Here is an 18,899-nt window from a genome sequence, read left to right as displayed (position 1 = left end):
AGATATTTGTTAATCCAGTTATCAAATGATTTTAAACAAAATGTATTCTGGAGGCCAGTTTATCTTTAATTAGTATGCAGTATAACTATCAGTATGATTAATTTTCAATTTTGATGACCAGATTCAAATTCATAACCAACCTAAAAATCTTTCAAGAGAAAAAAATAAGTTCATTTATTTCATTCTATTCTGTATACAAGATTATTACCAGTAATATGACCTGTAATATTTTATTATCCCTACCTGCAAAGTACTAAAAGCACTGGGGGAAAAATGCACGACTTCTGTGCTTTACATCTAAATTAAATGTATCAAAGATCAGCAAATTAGTACCTGTAGTGGTATAGGTACTACTTACCATTTAAGTCAGTAGCGGCTATCATCATTGGATATTTGTTGAGTCAGCCAAAGACGCATTGTTTTTGAATGGTTTTTTTGTTTCCCAGTGTAATAACTAAGTTGGTTAAACAGGCTTTTGCTACACTGAGTCCCGAATGGGGAAAGCATAGCCCAGTTAAAAAAAAAAAAAAAGCTATTATATTCTGAACATCTACAGTCCACTGTGTGTGTTTGTCCTTCATTGCTGAAGAAGACCATGCCATCAGAGAAATGATGACATAATTTGCACTTGACTTTGTTTTGAGTGAGGGAGGGTTGTGCAGGTCACCAGCCTCATTTCTCCTCCACACCCATCTGAATCCAGTGACCAGATATTCATCAGGATGACTGGAGATGACCCAGGATGAGGCAATTGGGGTGAAGTGACTTGCCCAAGGTCATACACCTAGTGAGTGTCAAGTCTCTGAGGTGAGATCTGAACTCAGGTCCTCTTGACTCCTGCACCAACTCTATTCACTGCACCACCTAGCTGCCCCCATTACAATCCACTAATTTGCTGATGGTAGAGACACAACTAGTTGAAAATGTAAATGTTTCACAGACATCCCTTATAATAGACATTATATTGTACAGTTAGGGGTTATGTTATGTTGGAGCAAGCTTATGTGGGTTTTGAGAGCCAACTGTTAAATTTTCAATGTGAGCATTTACACCTACAAAATTTGCAGAAAATGTTAACAATGCAGATTAAAAGTGTGTCATGTCATGCATATACTTTAGGGAGTAGAAAGCTGGTTATTAAACATTTACCAGCACATCCCTGGTTATAGTCATACCTGAAAAATTGTCAATGCTGTCACTTTAGGAAAAAGAATAAAAACTAGTGACAAAATTAGATTAGATCAATGAGAATTTGTAGCAAAGGAATGTGACATCATGACAAAAGCAAAAAGAAGAGCCTGAACCTGATTTTATACATAAAGATAATATTTACGAACACCAGGAACAGCAGATATTGCAAATTTTACATAATCATTATTTTTCTGATTGGTTCACAACTCTCCAACTGCTCTCTTATTTAACAAGCCAAACAGATAAAGAAGACTGCAAAAAGTCCTAGATTTAGAATGAAAAAACCTGAACTTGAGTTTTCCACCTGTGTGAACTTGTAGTAGCATTCTTCCTCCAGGACTCAATCCCCTCAAAAAAATAAAAGTTATCTTAAGGAAAGTACTTTGGGAAAAGGATAATGCTTACTATTACCACTTCCTACTCAAGGATTGCTGATTTTGTCAATGTCAATACTGCCTCCATTAAAGCAGGGCACAGCCCCTTTAAACCTAAGTAGAATTTTTGCTAGTCACTGTGCCCTCAAAATTCATCACCCTGAAGGAAACCTGGTGAGGAGCCTCCCAAACTCAGCCATGCTGATCCTCCATCACCAGGCCAGCACTGTACTTAAAAGCATTTCCAGCTGAACAAGCCCACAAGGTATGAACTTTACTAGCATTTTGAAAATTGGGTTTCAAAAACCCAAGGTTACCTCTAGTCAAAGTAAGGGATTAGTAGAGGCAACTATTATTATTATTGACTTTCACTCTTAACAGCCATTGACTTTTTAGGAGTAAACTTTTCAAAGCATGATAATAAAGTTCAATTTATTAAAATTTATGGTACAATTTTTGTTAATATGTAAAATCCTTGTTATCATCTTGTTTGTTATGGTTTTTAGTGAAAAGATTTGACGATACCTCTATCTTTGACCCCAATTAATGAAAAAGCAATGTTAATGAGCAAATTAGTTTGTTTCTTTTCAGAAATGTGGCCTTCATTTTTAAAATTATAGTATTAGAAGCCTCAGAGAACTAAATATAATTGGTGAAAAGGAGTTAATAAGTCATGATGCTGCAAAACATTGTGACTTTTTCCAGATGATTTGTATCTGAGAAGTCTATCTCCTGAAGTCTTATAAAGTTGAGTAAACTAGCCTATCAAGGTAGTCAGTATTTATTTATCTATTAAATAGGATGTTATATCATACATAGCTTATTTGGGTGTACAAAACACTTTACATGTTATCTCATCTGATTCTTACAACCCTGTGAGAAAGGTACTGTTATCCCATTTACATTTGAGAAACCTGAAGTATAGACATGCCCAGGGTCCCTAGTATCTGAAGATCCAAACTCAAATATTCCTGACTACAAGTCCAACCCTATCCACCGAGCTACACTATGTGCTTCGCTAATTTCTATTATGACAGATGCCAGGGAATCAATTTCCCGGCAGTTCACAGGATCACAGGATCATAGATTTAGAGTTGGAAAGGACCTTAGAAGACCACTAGTCCAACTCCCTCACTTTACAGATGGGAAGCTAAGTCCCAGAGACCTTCAGCATCTCTAAGTCACAGAGCTAGCAGTAAGTAGTATGTCTGAGTTTTAAACCAAGCTCTAAAGCCAGAGCTTTTTACACCGGAAAACAATGCTTCCTAAACAAAGTGGTTTAAATAAAATGAAGACACTTGTGCTGTTTCTACATGTACTAATTGTGGGAAAAAATAAGCTTCACTCCAATCTGTCTTAGTCTAGAGACAGATTAGGAACAATTTCACAGTGACAAGGAGAGTTTCCTGTCACGCAGTCGAGCTCTGCTTAAAGCAGTGTCCAACTAACAATCATAATGGAACAAAGGATGAAGAAATGTAGCAACAAAAGAGACAAAATACAGTTTCTAGTTATGACTGCGTAATAAAAAAAGGCAACAAGGTTACTTCCCATGTATTACTGGAAAGATGTGCTCAGTGTTTGTGAGGGGTCTCAGTGGCTAGATGGAAAGCCCCCATTGTGACTGACAAGCAGTCATCTAGCCTCTGCTTAAAGGCTGTTGAGAAGGGAAAATGTACCACTTCTCCAGGCAGATGATTCCACTTGGGGACGACTTGGTTAGGAAATCTTCCTGCTATCAAGATGAAATTTGGCTCTTTGAAACTTCCATACGTTGCTCCTGATTCTGTCCTCCTAGGCCACACAGAACAAATCAAACCCCTCTTCCACATGCGGAAGCAAAACCTTTTTTTAGCAAAACTGAAATATTACAGAATATTTTTCTCTAATGCCTTTTCCAGACCCCTGGGAAAAAGCTCCTTGGAAAGATGGTTAATAGGTCCAAGGCAAAAAGATGTTTCTTAAGGAAATGGATTAAGGTGATAACCAAATTCTTCGCTTGTTCAAGGCATCTTCATCCCCATCCACCAGAAGGGACTGGTTCTAGGTTCCACTCTTTTCCATTAGAGAAGAATAAAGTTATTGATAAAAAAAAAAAAACGGGGGGGGTGGGGTTTCCTTTGTTTAATTTCAGGAATGAGGGTAGTGATCTAGGCAGAATGGGCTAGGGAAAATTAGGGCCTACGGCCACCTTATCCTTAGATCTAAAAATCCTATCATCATGTAGGATATCACTATATATATGCTGTTCACATATGCAAAAAGTCAAATGCTTCTACAGTGACTAAGTTACAGTCTCTGGAGTAAGTCTACACAAGATCTTAACAAGAATTCTTGAAATGATATGAAAACAATGAAATGGGATACAAGAATGGGTACTTTTTCCATTATGGGAACTGGAAGTCAAAGGACCTGGATTTGAATCATGATTCTGCTACCAATGTGACTTAAAACAAGTCACTCAACTTCAGCTTCCTTTATTTGGAAAAATGAGGATTATACTACATGATCTCTAACATCCCTTCCAGTATGAAGTCCCCTGATCTTATAACAAGGAGACAAGGTCTACTGAGTCTGATTTAGTGATTTAGAAGGCATTAATGGCGTACTGGCAGCAACAGGGAAGATTTCTAAAGAGCAAGAAAAATACCTGTTAGGAGGCTATTTTGGTCCTTCTATCACTATTTAATTTTATAGAAAAAGCAGCTATATGTATACTGTCCAGAATGGCATGTAGCTGTGCCTGTTTCATTCCAATTTTTGGGAAAAAGAAGCAAATGACCAAAAAAAAAAAAAAACCCAGGTAATATCAGAGCCTCCTCCCCCACCCCAACCTAAAGTTCTAGTTGAGAGCCACTCAATGCTGGGACTGGTGCTCATGAAAGCTGATCTATCTGCCTGCACCTACAATTACATCTTCAGCACAGCACAATAGCTGATTTTCCAAATAAAGACCTTAAGTCACCTAGAAAATGCCCAGTAGAGTTTGCTTAAGATAGAAAAGTCGTCAAATGAGGATATGGCTAAGCAAACTGCAGTTTATGAATGCTATAGAATGTTACTCTGCTGTATAAAATGACAAATGTGAAGAATGTATAGAAGTATGGAAAAATCTACATGAACTGATATGGTGAAGTAAGTAAAGCCAAGGAAAAAGTATGTAAACTAATTACAACAGTGTAAATGGAAAGAATGGCCAAAAAAAGTAGTGTAGTGAAAGTTGCAAAATTATAAAGAACAAACATGGCCCCAAAAAAAGAGATATGAAAAGCTATCCCTATTCCCTCCCTTTACAGAAGTGGGAGGGCAACAAATACTATACATTGCACATATTTTCAGATTTTTTTGATGCACGTATCAGTTCTGTGGACTTTTTTCCTCTTTTTCTTGACTTTAAAAAATGTTATTTGTTATATAGTATAACTCAGAGTGGGAGGAAGCTGGGGAAAATTACGATATTAAAAAAAAGATATCAAAACTCATTTTTTAAAAAGACAGCAAAGTATAGTATGTTTTAAAAGATTTCCATAACACATCAGCTTTCAAAAATGACTCTTCTTTAAAAGATTTAAGATAACACAGGTTTTACTATAATTTAATTCTTATTTTTTAAGTTTTCACATATTCATCTTTTGTCTCTTCAGTAGGCCTAGAGAATAACTTGAGGGCAAGCACTATCCCAACAACCTAGTTAATTAAGAGGGTACTTAATAAGACTGTTGACTGACAGGAAAGATTATCTTTCTTTTTGCTATTTAACTGAAGTTATGTGAAATGACTCCCTACAGGATACATGAACAAATTCAGATTTGCTCTTAAGTTGTAGTATAATGGGAAGAACACTACTATGTGTGATGTGGACAAATCACTTCATCTTTTGGGGCCTCGATTTCATCATTTCTCAAATGAAGTGTTTGAATGAAATTATCTCTATGCTTTGTCCAGCTTAATGGAGCTCTCTGGCTGTTCCACAAATGAGACCCTCTGTTCTTTGGCTTCCAGTATTCTGTCAGTCTCCTATGCCTGGAATGCTCTCCCTCCTCAACTCCCCCTCCTGACTTCTCCAGGTTCCATCAAGTTCCAACTAAAATCCTACCTTCCACAGGAAGCTTTTCCTAGCCGGTTGGCTATTTCCTATTTATATTGCATATAGCTTGTTTGTATATATTTCCTTGTTGTTTCCCCCATTCTATTGTAAGCTCTTTGAGGGTAGGGACTGTCTCTTGCCTCTTTGTGTATTCCCAGAGATTATGAAAGTGCATGGCACACAGCAGCTGCTTAATAAATGCTTACGGACTGATGGTGTATCTCCCTCCTGGTACTTCAGGTTCCTTATCTGTAAATTGGGAAGATTGTATTAGACGATCTCAAATTCTTTTCCCAATCTGAAATGTCTGATTCTAACAGGAAACCATGGTCAGTCAAAATAGAAATATAAGATAGGCAAGCATTGAAAAATACAACAAAAATAGTAATAATCTTTTATTTGGTCCAGCATTTTCTTGTTTATTGCAATAGAACTATCATTCTCTCACAGTGTCAAAGCTCTTCATTTACAATGACCACATGAACTATTCATGATACTCTGGTCTAAGCAAGACTCAGTTACAACTTTTATGATCATACCTATTTTATAGATGAAAGAACTGAGGCTTGGAGAGCTTGAGTATTATATTCAAGGTCAGCCAGGTGGCCAAGTGGAGAGTCAGAAGACCTGCGCCTGTTCCCAGGCCCCCCTAGAGCTGGCGGCTTCCCTTGTCAATTATCTCCAATTTATCCTGTCTGTATGTCTGAATGTACACAGCGGTTTGCATGTTGCCTCTCCCATTACACTGTAGGCTCCTAGCGGGCAAGGGCTATCTTTGGCTCCTCTTTATATGCCCAAAGCTTGGCCTGGTACCTGGCACAAAGCAAATAGTTAATCTGTGCTAACATGACATGAATTCAAATACGATGAGTCACTTAGTAGCTGTGGAGCTCTGGGCAAATCACTTCATCCGTTTGCCTCAGTTTCCTCATATTTAAAATGGGGATCATAATAGCACCTACCTCCCAGGACTGCTGTGAGGATCGCTTAGATAATCATGAGAAAGGGCTCAGCACAGTGTCCAGCCCCTAGTAAGTGCTATAAAAATGTTAGGTGTTGCTGTTATTATTATTAATTATTACTAACACTAGCTGTGACAACCTAGGCAAGTGACTTCACTTCTCTTTGCCTCAGTTTCCTCATCTGTAAAATGAAGACCTCCCAGGGTCGTTTGGTGGATCAAACAAAATAATATTTGTCAAACACATTTTGCCGCCCTTACAAAGCACTACCTATATACATTATTCAGCGGACCACTGAAGGAGGGGGCACAATGGTCCAGTCTCCAAATCTAACCCCTAAAGAAGTCAAGGCCATGTGGGCAGATAGGAACAGTCAGGGGAGGACAGATGGATAAGACAGACAGATCAGGAGGGAGGCAGAGAGGCAGATAGGCGGGTGGAGAGAGGGGAAGGAGAGAGACAGAGAGATCAGTAGGTGGGTGTTCGACAGAGATGTTGATGAGTAGGCAGACAGACAGACAGCCAGGCAGACAGCCATACCAGCAGGTAGGCGGGCAGGTACACAGAGTGATGCAGACACGTGGTGGGGTGCCGCCGGGGGAGGGGCCGGGCTCTCTCCCTGACCCTGACCCTGACCCCGGCCCCCTCCTCCTGGGCTCCGGACGTTACCTGCTTGTACCTGGCGTACAGGTAGAGGAGCTGCTCCCTGCTGGCCACCTGGACCAGGCCCTGCAGGTGAGCCGCCGCCTTCTCAAACAGCTCCGCCAGGCTGTCGGGCGGCTCTCGGTCAGGGCCGGCCGGGGAGTCCCCCACGTCCCCAGACTCGTCCCCCGAGCTCAGCTCTCCGCCGCTGTCGCCTGTCGTGGCCCCCGGGGCCGGGTAGGGGGAAGCCATGGCCCCCGGGCCCGCTCGGGACGGGCGCCCGGGGCGGCCCACGGCGGGGCGGGTCGGCTCAGCCTCGGCTCCGGCTGCCGGCGCTGCCCGCGCGCGCGCTCCCCTCTCTCGGGTCCTCGCTGTAACTGTCCCCGGGGGCGCCTGCGGTGAAGCCGGGGCCGGGGCAGGCCGGCGTCCACCTTCGTTCGCTCCCCCACGGACCCGGGCCCGGCTCTTCCCGCTCCCGCCAGAAGGAAGTTCGCCAACCCCGGGGGTCCGATCTCTCCAACGGCGGGAGGAAGGGGCGGGGGCGAGGGGCGCGTAGGCAGCGGGGGCGCGCAGGCAGCAGGGGCGCGCAGGCAGCGGGGGCGCGCTCGGGCGCCAACGGGGACGAGCGCTCGGCGCGCCGCCGGAGGGACGGAGGGAGCGAGTCTACGGGGCTGGGGGAGGAGGAGGGCGACACGTGAGGGGAGAGAGCGCGAGGAGGCGCGGCGCGGGAGCCGGCCTTGGGCCTGCTCGGCGCCCGTAGTCGCTCCCCGGGTGGGCTCGGCTCACAGCCCTCCCACCGCCCTCCCCAGAGGACGCCTGAGTGGCAGTGTGGGAGGCGGGGGAGATACCGGCGCGACTTGGGCCTCGCGGTCTGGAGCGACCCCGCCCCTCTCAGCGGAGGGCTGGGAACGAGGCGGGCTGAGGAGCGGTGCGGCGGCCTCAGTGGAGCGGGGGAAACGCCGAATTGGGGAGGAAGGTTCCGCCTGCCTGCGCCGCCTCCTCGTGACCCTCCTCCTCGTGACCCGCCCTCGCGGCCGAACCCTTCCCGCACGTGGGTCGGGGGCTGCAGGCCGCCCAAGCGAGGCCGCCCGGGACGCACCCCTCCAGGCGAGGTCCCACGCGGGGGATCCCGGACCTTCCCATCCCTCGTCAGCCTCATTGTCCTGATTGTTAGAAGGAGGGGATGCTATGGCCTTGACCTTGGGCTCTTTGTGTGATCTAGTGCCCTCCCCCGTGCCAGCCTTGATATTGTAAGGCCTTGCACTACGATAACAGCCTCGTGCCAAGTGCCAGGGACACGAAAGGACCACCCCTGCCTTCGAGAGCCTTACAGACTTAAGGGGCACACAGCAGGCAGAGATACCCACACAGCAAGCTCGGTACGGGCAGGTGGAGGGCCGCGCCAGGCCCCGTGGGGGCAGGTGGAGGGCCGCGCCAGGCCCCGTGCGGGCAGGTGGAGGGCCGCGCCAGGCCCCGTGCGGGCAGGTGGAGGCCGCGCCAGGCCCCGTGCGGGCAGGTGGAGGGCCGCGCCAGGCCCCGTGCGGGCAGGTGGAGGGCCGCGCCAGGCCCCGTGCGGGCAGGTGGAGGCCTGCGCCAGGCCCCGTGCGGGCAGGTGGAGGGCCGCGCCAGGCCCCGTGCGGGCAGGTGGAGGCCTGCGCCAGGCCCCGTGGGGGCAGGTGGAGGGCCGCGCCAGGCCCCGTGCGGGCAGGTGGAGGGCCGCGCCAGGCCCCCCATGGAAGGAGGGCTTGCAGTTGGGGAGCAGCCCCTCTGTCCTCCTGAACTGCCCTCTTAGGCCATCTCAGCCTCCAGTTCGCAGACCTCTCTGGATTATCGCCATCAGAATTTACTGACCAGGGGGAGGAGCCTCCACCCACGCCTTCCTCTAACTGGACAAGACGGCCGCAGTGCCAGCTTCTGCCATGCGGGAAGAACTTGAAGCGCCAGCCCAGGAGCAAGCTGTGTTCCTTCTCCCTGCAGACTGACCCAGCTAAAGAACCTTGTCACCTGGCCTGCCACCAAGTGGCTGGTCTTTCAAGGAACCCTCAATTAAGGCTTGAGTGAGTTATTGAGGCCGACATGGCATGGTCATGGGTCAACGTTGTAGAGAGATGTACCCTTTGACCCATAGAAGCTCACAGTATGAGACTGGGGACATGGTCTGGTGGAGATTGGGCATTTGATCTACGAGTGCATAGCACAACCTGTGCTTGTTTTCTCATCTTGTATGACTCTTAACCACATTCTCCCATAAATTCTCCACAGCTAGATCATAGAATCACAAATTTAGGACTCAAAAGGAACTTTGAGGCCACAGACTCTGAAACTCATTTTACAGAAGAGCAAACAGGAACGGAGGTTAAGCAACTTGCCTAGGGTCTGTGAACATGGGCTGATGCTAACCTGTTAGATAGGGTGGAGCTTCACTTTTTTACAGGGGAGGGGGACCGTGGGAATACACAACAACCAGCCAATCAGAAGCTCAGGGCTGCTTGACGTACCAGTGAACTCTAGTCAAATTTGGAGATACCTGTAGCTGCCAGAAACCACAGAACCAACCTTGAGCAGTTGCTGCAGACTCAAGATGTTGCTCAGTACTTTTCTAAAACATCCCACTGGCTGGCGTATTGTGTCTCCAGATGTCTTCTCACTTAACCTCCACTCTTCATCCAAAAATCTCTAGAAACTATTAATATCTCACCCTTTTCCACACCCCCTTTGAACGACTGAAATCTCTCTCCTTCCCTCTCTCTCTTTTACAAGTTTGTTTGGTTTGGGGGGTTTTTTGCAAACTCTTCTCAGACAATAAACATTTTGTAATCTGTGATTGGACTCTTTCCTTTAGGGTTCCTTTTGGGCCTGGAGTCTTTTGTTAACAGGTCATACAAAGACTATCTGACCTCTCAACCCAAATCCATTGCCCTGTCTGCTAGGTCATACTGCCTCTTAAAGTGAGGTCTTCCTCTAGGTTTTTTAATGTCTCATGAATACAGTGCAACAATTAAATTGCCTGCTCACCTTTCCAGGTTATACATGTTCATACATGGAAATATCAATACAGAAAAATAAAGAACATACAGAGATATTTACCCCAGAATAGAACAATTTAGGAGAAATGTGTGGTACAGAATAGAAAAATGGAGGTTATATGTACAGATAAAACAAGTAAAGAAATCACAGTTTCTCTTCCAGTCAGAAAGGGCAAAGGAGATGAGATTTTAGGAACTGTTTGAATAATCCATCAAAAATCAACAAGCATGTTAGAGTGTCTCCTAGGTGTGTGGAGCTACAGATACAATTACAGAAGTGATTCAGTCTCTGCCTTCAGAGATTCTACATTCTCATGTGGGGATACCACTAATATGGGGATACCACTTAAGAGATAATCAAGGAAGGAAATTTTGGCCTTGGCAATCAAGGGATTATTGATAGAGCTATAGAACCCTAGGTTATCATACCCTTTCTCCTAGCAAGGGGAGTAGTGCTCTGATTATTGTTCCCCCAGCAAAAGGGGCTGCTTCCCAGCTTTCCCTTTTTGTGTAAAGAAAGTCCTATCTCTGGTGTGTGTTAACAGAAGCTTACTCCTTTTCAGGAGTTCCAGGATGGTGATTCATGGTATACTAGGCATCATATTGTACCTATGCTTACAAATCTATGCTTTGGCACAAGGGTGGAGAACCTGCAATCTCAATGCCACACATGGGCTTCTAAGGTCCTTTGGTACAGTCTTTTGACTGAGTGTAAGTTTTATAGAACAAATCCTTTTATCGAGAGGATTTTTCTATAAAGTTTGGATTCAGTCAAATAGATGCCCTTGTGGACTTCTGCTCTGGGATCTTTAAAGACATGAGTTGCTTGAGGGGGATAGAGGAAGAAATGATTCCCTTATTTATTCAAAATTGGCTAACAAGGGGGAGACAGTTGCTATGAGCTAGCTGGGCCCAGAAGGACACTTAGCTGTTATGAAGTTATTGAGAAAAAAGGAGGAGACCTCAGCTGGTTCTAAGGGTGAAAACGAAAAACATTGAACAATTAACACTTACAGGATACATGCCAGCTACTTGTCAAGCTCCAGAAGAATGATCTTGGATTATTCTCCTAAGTAAGAAATCAAAGACCTCATAGATCTGCTAAAGATTTTTCCTTTAGAATGCTTTTGATGAATGCTAACCCAAGATTCCAATGTCACAGGGGAGGTGGTACAGGATTAAATGTCCATTAGACAAAGTTTCTAACGAGGATAAAGTCCTTATTCTTAGAAACAAAACCATATCCTTATACATGTGATAAGAAAAATAGAGACTATATCATACACTACAGAACAAATCTTGGCAATCACAATGTCCCCTTCTGTCCCCTCCTGAAGCCAGCACCCTAGTTCAGGCCCTTATCACCACAGCCCGCTAATTGAACTCCTGAATTCAGGTTTCACCCCTCTCCAGTCCATCCTCCACACGGCCAAGAAAACCCTTGCAAAGCACAAATCTGACCACATCACCCTCATGTTCGAGAACTTGCAGGTCCTTTCCTAGTATTTCTGGGATAAAATAAAAACTCGTCAGCTTGACATTGAAGGCTTGTTACAAGTTACTCCCATTAGAGATCTCTACATTCTAGCCAAAGGCAGATGGAACACCATCTCCAACCTGTCTGTCTTAGCACAGGCTAACTCCCATACCTCTCTCCCATACTCCTCCCTCCCTCCCTCTCCTTCTCTTTTCTTTTTCCTCTCTTCCCTCCTCCATCTAAATCTCCCTTCAAGGCTTAGTTCCTCCTGTGCCACCACAAACCTTTCTTGTTCTTCCCATTCTTAGTGTTCCCTCCTTCAAACTGTTCTGTAATACTTACCTTCTCTCTGTTGTCTTTTCCACCCCCATCCCATATCCCCCATCCCCAGTGGAATGGAAGCTCTTTGTGGTCTAGAGACTGTTATTTGTTTTGTCTTTTTATTCCCTGTACCTGGCACCATATCTTTCATTGCAGGCACTTTATAAATGCCTGTTGGATTTGGATTGGATTGACTAATCAGCATTGTCCTAATAAGGCTGTTTATTAGCCTTATTATTTATTATTTATTTATTAGCCAAAAGCATGAAATAAACTGCATCCATAAATAGTATACCAAGATGGTTTCTGAAGGGTCAACCAGGATAGTGCCAAGGTTTCCAAGAGGCTCAGAGAACTTACTCCACAGAAGCCAAGGGAGACCATTTATTCTTTAATCACTCTCCTGCCTGACACCTGACTTTGACACAGCTCTTATTGAGACAGGCAAACTGGAGTATAGAGTTGCTGCATGGGAATCCCATCTGAGTATTATCCAAAGGGCTACCCGCCTGGGCATGGGAGCACACACCTTACAAAACTACATGAACAATATCCTTCCCTGGTCATCTCTTAACACTGTCACCTGTGCTCTGACCACCTCCTCCTTCCACCAGACTTCAGACTTCCACCCTTGGGACCCTGGTCTCTGATACATGAGCTTTCACCTTGTCATGTCTGGTACCAAGTTATCGTACTTCCCTGTCCTTTCTAAACCATGCAGCTCTGTGTATATCCTTTACTGCCCCATCCCTTTTCCAAGTCTAGCTCTCCTGTATGCAGTGTCTTCTCCTATGAGAATGTAAGCCCCTTAAAGACAGGGGACTCCCTTGCTTGTATTTGTATTTCCAGTGCTTGATGGTGTAAAGCTAATGAGATTAAAGATCTTCCCCACCCATTAATGGGCCTGCCAATTAAGGGGAGTTTGATTAGGGAAGATTTGTAGGAAGGCCCACAACTTTTGTTAGTGAGGCACTGGTTCTCAGATGCTCAGATGCCCTCCGGCTCTGAAAAATGTATAAGTACCCTGAGGTGAGGTTTTACTTTGGGGCTTACTCACTGGAAGTGTTTGTTTGGCCAGATGAGACTCTGGGTAGCCACTAAGGAACCCCCAGCTTTGAAAACCCAGATGTTGGTGTTTTTCTCTCTCAGATGGCTCTGGAGGAGAGGTGAGGCTGGTGACCTTGCACAGCCCTCCCTCACTCAAAACAAAGTCAAGTGCAAGTCATGTCGTCATTTCTCTGATGTCGTGGTCTTCTTCAGCAACAAAGGACAAACATAATCCTGTGAATAGATGCAGCTAGCTGAATGGAGACCCATCTAGCTAGGTAACTCAACTCCTCCTCTCTTGTCCTCCCCTTCCTTCTCCTCTCCAAAGGAAGGTAAATTTGGATGGCCAAAAGATGCCCAATTGACTTGAGTTTTACTGGTTCCCTTCTCTTCCCCCTTCCCTTCCCTCAAAACCTTAAACCTACTTCATTCTAAAGCTGGGACGCCAATGGGCCCCTGACTAAGTGCTCTACTAAACCCTCCTAGCTTTGCAGTCATTATCAATATCAATTCTCCTCCAGCTTGATGTCTTTCTTTTTCTTGGCCTCATTAAAGGGGCCATGCCCTGGATACTTCATAAACAAGTCTATTCAATGAATGGGTGTTGCCTCACTCTAAGTGAGTACCTGCAAAGACCTTGGCCTAAAGGGTCAAAGATCTCCCAGTGCATCCTGGGTCATCTCCAGCCATTCTGATGAATATCTGGTCACTAGATTCAGATGGCTCTGGAGGAGAAGTGAGACTGGTGATCTGCACAGCCCTCCCTCACGCAAAACAAAGTCAAGTGCAAGTCATGTCATCATTTCTCTAATGGCATGGTCTTCTTCAGCAACAAAGGACGAACATACACAACTATGTATGTAACAGTCAGATAGTTGAATCTGTTTGTTGATCTGTAATGTAGGTATTGCTTATGGTCAGGCAGCTGGAAGCTCTGTTGATCTTTATTTCTCTGTATTTTCTCTGAAGTTCAAGGTGCTGACTTTCCCCCTGAACTAAGTGAATTATATATGTACTTCATTAAAGTGATTGTTGATCCCCCGAAAGTTGCTTTTCCTTTTAGAAAGCAGATCAAAGAACCTGTGATAGCAGGCCCTTCTGTGTATGTCAGGGTGCTTGCTTTTACAGATGGCAAATTATTTAACTTGGAAAAGCTACAAGCCAAAACTAAAACAGAGGGAGAGTTTGGTGCATGACTTTTTTTTGTGTTTAGATGATTGTGCACTCAATGCAGCCTCTGAAGCTGAGATGCCACAAAATATGGATCGACTCTCTGCTGCTTGTGCTAATTTTGACCTTAACAGTTAACACTAAGAAGACACAGGTTCTCCACAAGCCAGCACCACACCCATCCATATGTGGAGCCATCAGTTACAGCAAAGGGAGAAATTTTGAATGCTATAGGTAAGTTCACTTACCTTGATAGTATACTTTCTAGGGAAGTACACACTGATGATGAGGTTGATGTACACATTGCCAGAGCTAGCTCAGTGTTTGGGAAGCTCCAAAGGAAAGTGTAGGAGAGAAAAGATATTAGACTGCCGACCAAACTGAAGGACTTACAGGGCTGTTGTGGTGACCTCATTGTTGTATTCCTATGAAACCTGGAAAATATAACAGCACCATGCCAGGAAATTGAATCACTTCCATTTGAATTATCTTAGGAAAATCCTGAAGATCACTTGACAAGAGGAGATGCTGGACACTGAGGTTCTTTCTCAAGCTAAACTCCCAAACATTCAAACTCTGCTGCAGAGAATGCAACTCCAGTGGGATGGGTAAATGGTTTTACTGCAAAAGTACATTTACCTAAAAGACTATTTTATGGAGGACTCATACAAGCAAGCGCTCACTTGGAGGTCAGAAAGCAATACAAGGACACTCTCAAGGTCTCTCTGAAGAACTTTGGAATTGATCACATGACATGGAAGACACTGGCAAAGAACTACCCAGCATAGCATGCCTACATCAAAGAAGATGCTGTGCTCTGTGAACAAAGCAGAATTGAAGCATCTCCACTCCAAATGTTCATACAGACTATTTATGCCTGATCTATGGTAGAGTTTTCTGAGCCCATACCACTCTGATCAGCCACAGCTGGACACATTGTACTTTGATCCCATCATAGTGGTGTCATTTTGGTCCTTTTTGAGAATGAAGGACAACAACCAATCCACAGTACCTGGTACAGAGTAAGCAATTAATAGATGCTCATTTGTTCATTCATCGACATGCATTTTTAAATGCCCTGTGAAAGGGCACTACAGTTTTTCAATAACACATGGACATGATTTTTCTTGGCTCCCTTTCATATGTCTGCTTTGCCCATGCAAGAGTGTGCTGGCAAATGTTTAACAACTAGCTTTCTTTAAAAAAAAATTCAGGAAACACTTTAAAATTTAATCTGCATTATTAACGTTTTATCCATTACATTATTAAGTTTAGACAGTCACTAAAACAATAAATTAAGCCCTGATTTGTAGAATTTGCTGATTTCCAAGGTGTAAAGTTCATCCTGAAAATTTAACAATTACTGCTAGCCAGTATGAACTGACCCTAGCACACCCCTGGACCCACCTCACAAATACATGACATCCCAATAGATGAAACACTGAACAAAATCCCGTGACTCTTTTGCTTGGCTAGATATATTACTTCAGCAGCTGTAGATTTTATGGAGAAAACAGGTAAATGAATTTTGCGATGCTATGTTTAATAATGAAGAAAAAAATCCCTTGCACTCATGGCTGTTGTTAGATGGATATGTGATAAGATTGCAAGAACATCTGTCTTGGGTCTGGGATTTCAAGTAGAAGGTGGTAATGCCTATTTTAGAATAGCCCAGATGCATTTGTTTGTGAAGCAGTTTTTGAGTGAAGAAGCCCTGGTTCATGTCCCTCCTCTGATATCCACTGTGTTTCCCCAGGCAAGTCACTAAAACTCTCAGTACCTTAGGCAAGTCTGAGGATAGAAATTACTGAGCAGTTGGAGATCTGCTTTGACAAAGGAAGTTTTCTCTTATAGAGTTAACTACATCAATGAAACCACAGGTCCAGTAAAAAACGTATTACACATATATTATTGGAATACTCTGTTAAATACTTGGTGTCTTTGCTATCCTTGTGTTCTTGAGCTATGAAGACTCTTTGTCCCAGTCTCCCACTCTGAAAGATTTGAGGTTATATAGATAATAACCATCCGTACTTGGGACTGAACCCCTTACTTTAGGACATGGAGAGACAAGAGTCTCACAGATAAAAACTCAGGGCCTCAAGTAAGATGAGGTCTGAACATGAGTATAGCTGTCTGATCATGATCATGAGAATAGCTAGCATTTCTATGGACTGCTAGATGGTGCAGTGTATAGAGCCCTAAGCCTTCCAAACTGTAAAATGGAAGAACCGAAGTTCTCATTTGTGCTCCTGCTACTCTACAAGTCAATCCACTTAGCTGGTGCGTACATGGCCATGTTGACAACTGGCTCAACATGAGGGCATTACTCTCATCTGGAACCACCCAAAGGGCCAGAGCTGCCACGTTCTTGACTCTCAGTTTAAGACAAAGGCCTGGTTGGTGGTATCTATATTGTTCAATTAACCTTCAGATACGCACATTTTGCTATGAACTATTCATTTCTCTCATGCTTTTCATTCTCTCAAGTATAGACTTACACAATAGTAATCCAAATAATGGGATACGAATATGAAAGACTGATTACTTCTCTGACCCCTATGTTATTTCATCTCCAATACCTTGTGGTATTATGGTAGCCTAGTCTTGTATTAATAGCTTTCTATTGCCATGTCAATGATACCAATTTATGAGCATCTTTATTAGGAACTTAATTCCCTTCTCCCCACCAGGTCTAAATTAGATTGAGAAACTGGGCAGTGTTTCTAATATTTCCAAGCTCCTTCCTAAAATGACACCCCATCTTTTTTTTAATACAAATGTTCTTCTGGGACAGCAATATGGCTGCAAATCATGGAATGGCATAATCTCTGAGGAGTCCGAATCACAGCTCACCATAGCGCAGTGTTTAAAGTAAAAACTGCATGATGGGTGTAAATAGGCAGTGTTATTAATTTGACCACTGATGATGTATATGCAAAAAGCAGCGTGAAAGAGATCACCAAAGAGGTGCAGCAAGACTATTCCATAACTGAAGCTACTAAGCAAAAGTATCATATCCCTGTAAGGTTCAGACATATGCCTGTAAGTTAATCTAAGCACTGGACAGGATGGAAATCCTCTCCTGGGGAAAGATGCTGAGACCAATTCAGAATCCAAGGCTGAATACTGGGCCAGATTAGGAACCATAGTTTCTTAGAAACTTCCAGCACCAAAGACAAAGCCATAAGCATGAAGGCTGGGGCTGGAACAAAGGTTTCAAGACAGAGAGATCTGCATGGAACTCAGGAGGCCTGATGCTAGGGGCTTCAGAGAAATGTTTGCCTGGTATAATTTTTTCCCTCCAAAGCTCTATCGTCTTCTCATGTGTACTGCTGAATAAAGGTGGAGACAATCATCCAACCATTTTGCCTGGATCCACTTCTGTTTCATGCTATGCAACCTCAGCTGGGCCTTCTATACTGGCCTTCTTAACTCACTACTCCACTCACTACTCAACTACTACTCAACTCTTCCAAACTTTTTCATCTCTCTTCAAACCTCCCATGGCTCCCCTGAGAACCTTGCTTCATATTTTATAGAAAAAAATTAAAACCATTCACTGTGAGCTCCCTTTTCTCCTCTCTTCCTCATCTCATATCACTCAGGTGACTTCTGCCATTCTCTCTTCTTCCCCTATCTCACATGAAGAGGTAGTCTTATTGCTTACCACAGCAAACCTTTCTACCTGCACAAACAATATCTATTCTTTCTCCTCCAACAGATTGCCCCGTCTGTCAACCAACTCTATCACTTACTCAATCTTTTCCTGTCTATGGGCTGCTTCCCTACTGCCTACAGACATCCCCATGTCTCCTCTAGCTCCAGAAAACCCTCAAGTGATCCTTTCATCCCCACTATCATCCTATATTTCTTCTGCCCTTTGTGGCTAAACTATAACAGATGCCTCAACTTTTCTCTCCTCTTACTTTCTTCTTAACCCCTTATAATCTTCTCCAAAATTACCAGTCATATCTTAATTACCAAATCCAGTGGTCTTTTCTCAGTCCTCATTCTTCTTGACTTCTCTACAGCCTTTGACCCTGTTGATCACCTTTTTCTCCTTTGTACTCTGTTCTTTCTTTTTTGGAGACACTACTTTCCTGGTTCTCCATTTACTTGACTGTTCCTTCTTAGTCTTCTTCGATTAATCCTTATGTCATGCCTCTTAACTATAGGTGTCCTATAGGGTTCTGTCCTAGGTTCTTTTCTCCTTCTATACTGTTTCTCTTGGTGATCCCATCAGCTCCTGTGGATTTAATTATCATCTCTATGTGGATGATTCTCTAAACTCCTATCCTTCTTAATCTCTCTGCTGATCTGTATTTTCCTTCTATTTGCTTATCAGTCATCTCAAATAAGATGCCCATTACACTTCTTAAACTATTCCCTTCCCACCTCCTAATTTCTCAGTTACGGTCAAGGATACCATCACTCCCCCAGTCCCCATCTTCCCCTCTTTCCCTGCCCCTCACCAGTTAGGTGTCATACTTGACGGCCCCCTCCCTCAACTCACAGCTCCTTTATCCAATCTATTACCAAAGCCTGTCAATTTCACCTCTGCAACATCTCTTGAACATGCCCACTTCTCTCCTCTAATAC

General features: G+C 44.0%; 1 protein-coding gene across 5 annotated transcripts in view; it reads right to left on the bottom strand.

Moving 5' to 3' along the window:
- The window catches only part of ACBD6 (acyl-CoA binding domain containing 6), a 231,736-nt gene extending 224,228 nt beyond the window's left edge, over nucleotides 1-7,508 (bottom strand). For 4 of the 5 annotated variants that reach the window (XM_072648487.1, XM_072648485.1, XM_072648488.1 and 1 more), the window contains exon 1: nucleotides 7,284-7,508. In XM_072648487.1, the coding sequence (XP_072504588.1) occupies nucleotides 7,284-7,508 (225 nt within the window). The remainder of the gene's footprint in view (nucleotides 1-7,283) is intronic. The other variant, XM_072648489.1, reaches the window with a different exon arrangement.
- Nucleotides 7,509-18,899: the final 11,391 nt, after the last annotated feature.

The sequence above is a fragment of the Notamacropus eugenii genome, chromosome 2 (genome assembly GCF_028372415.1).
Source record: "Notamacropus eugenii isolate mMacEug1 chromosome 2, mMacEug1.pri_v2, whole genome shotgun sequence".
NCBI classification, from domain to species: domain Eukaryota; kingdom Metazoa; phylum Chordata; class Mammalia; order Diprotodontia; family Macropodidae; genus Notamacropus; species Notamacropus eugenii.
Note: the sequence above shows the minus strand (reverse complement) of the source record. Positions and strands in the feature narration are given on the sequence as shown.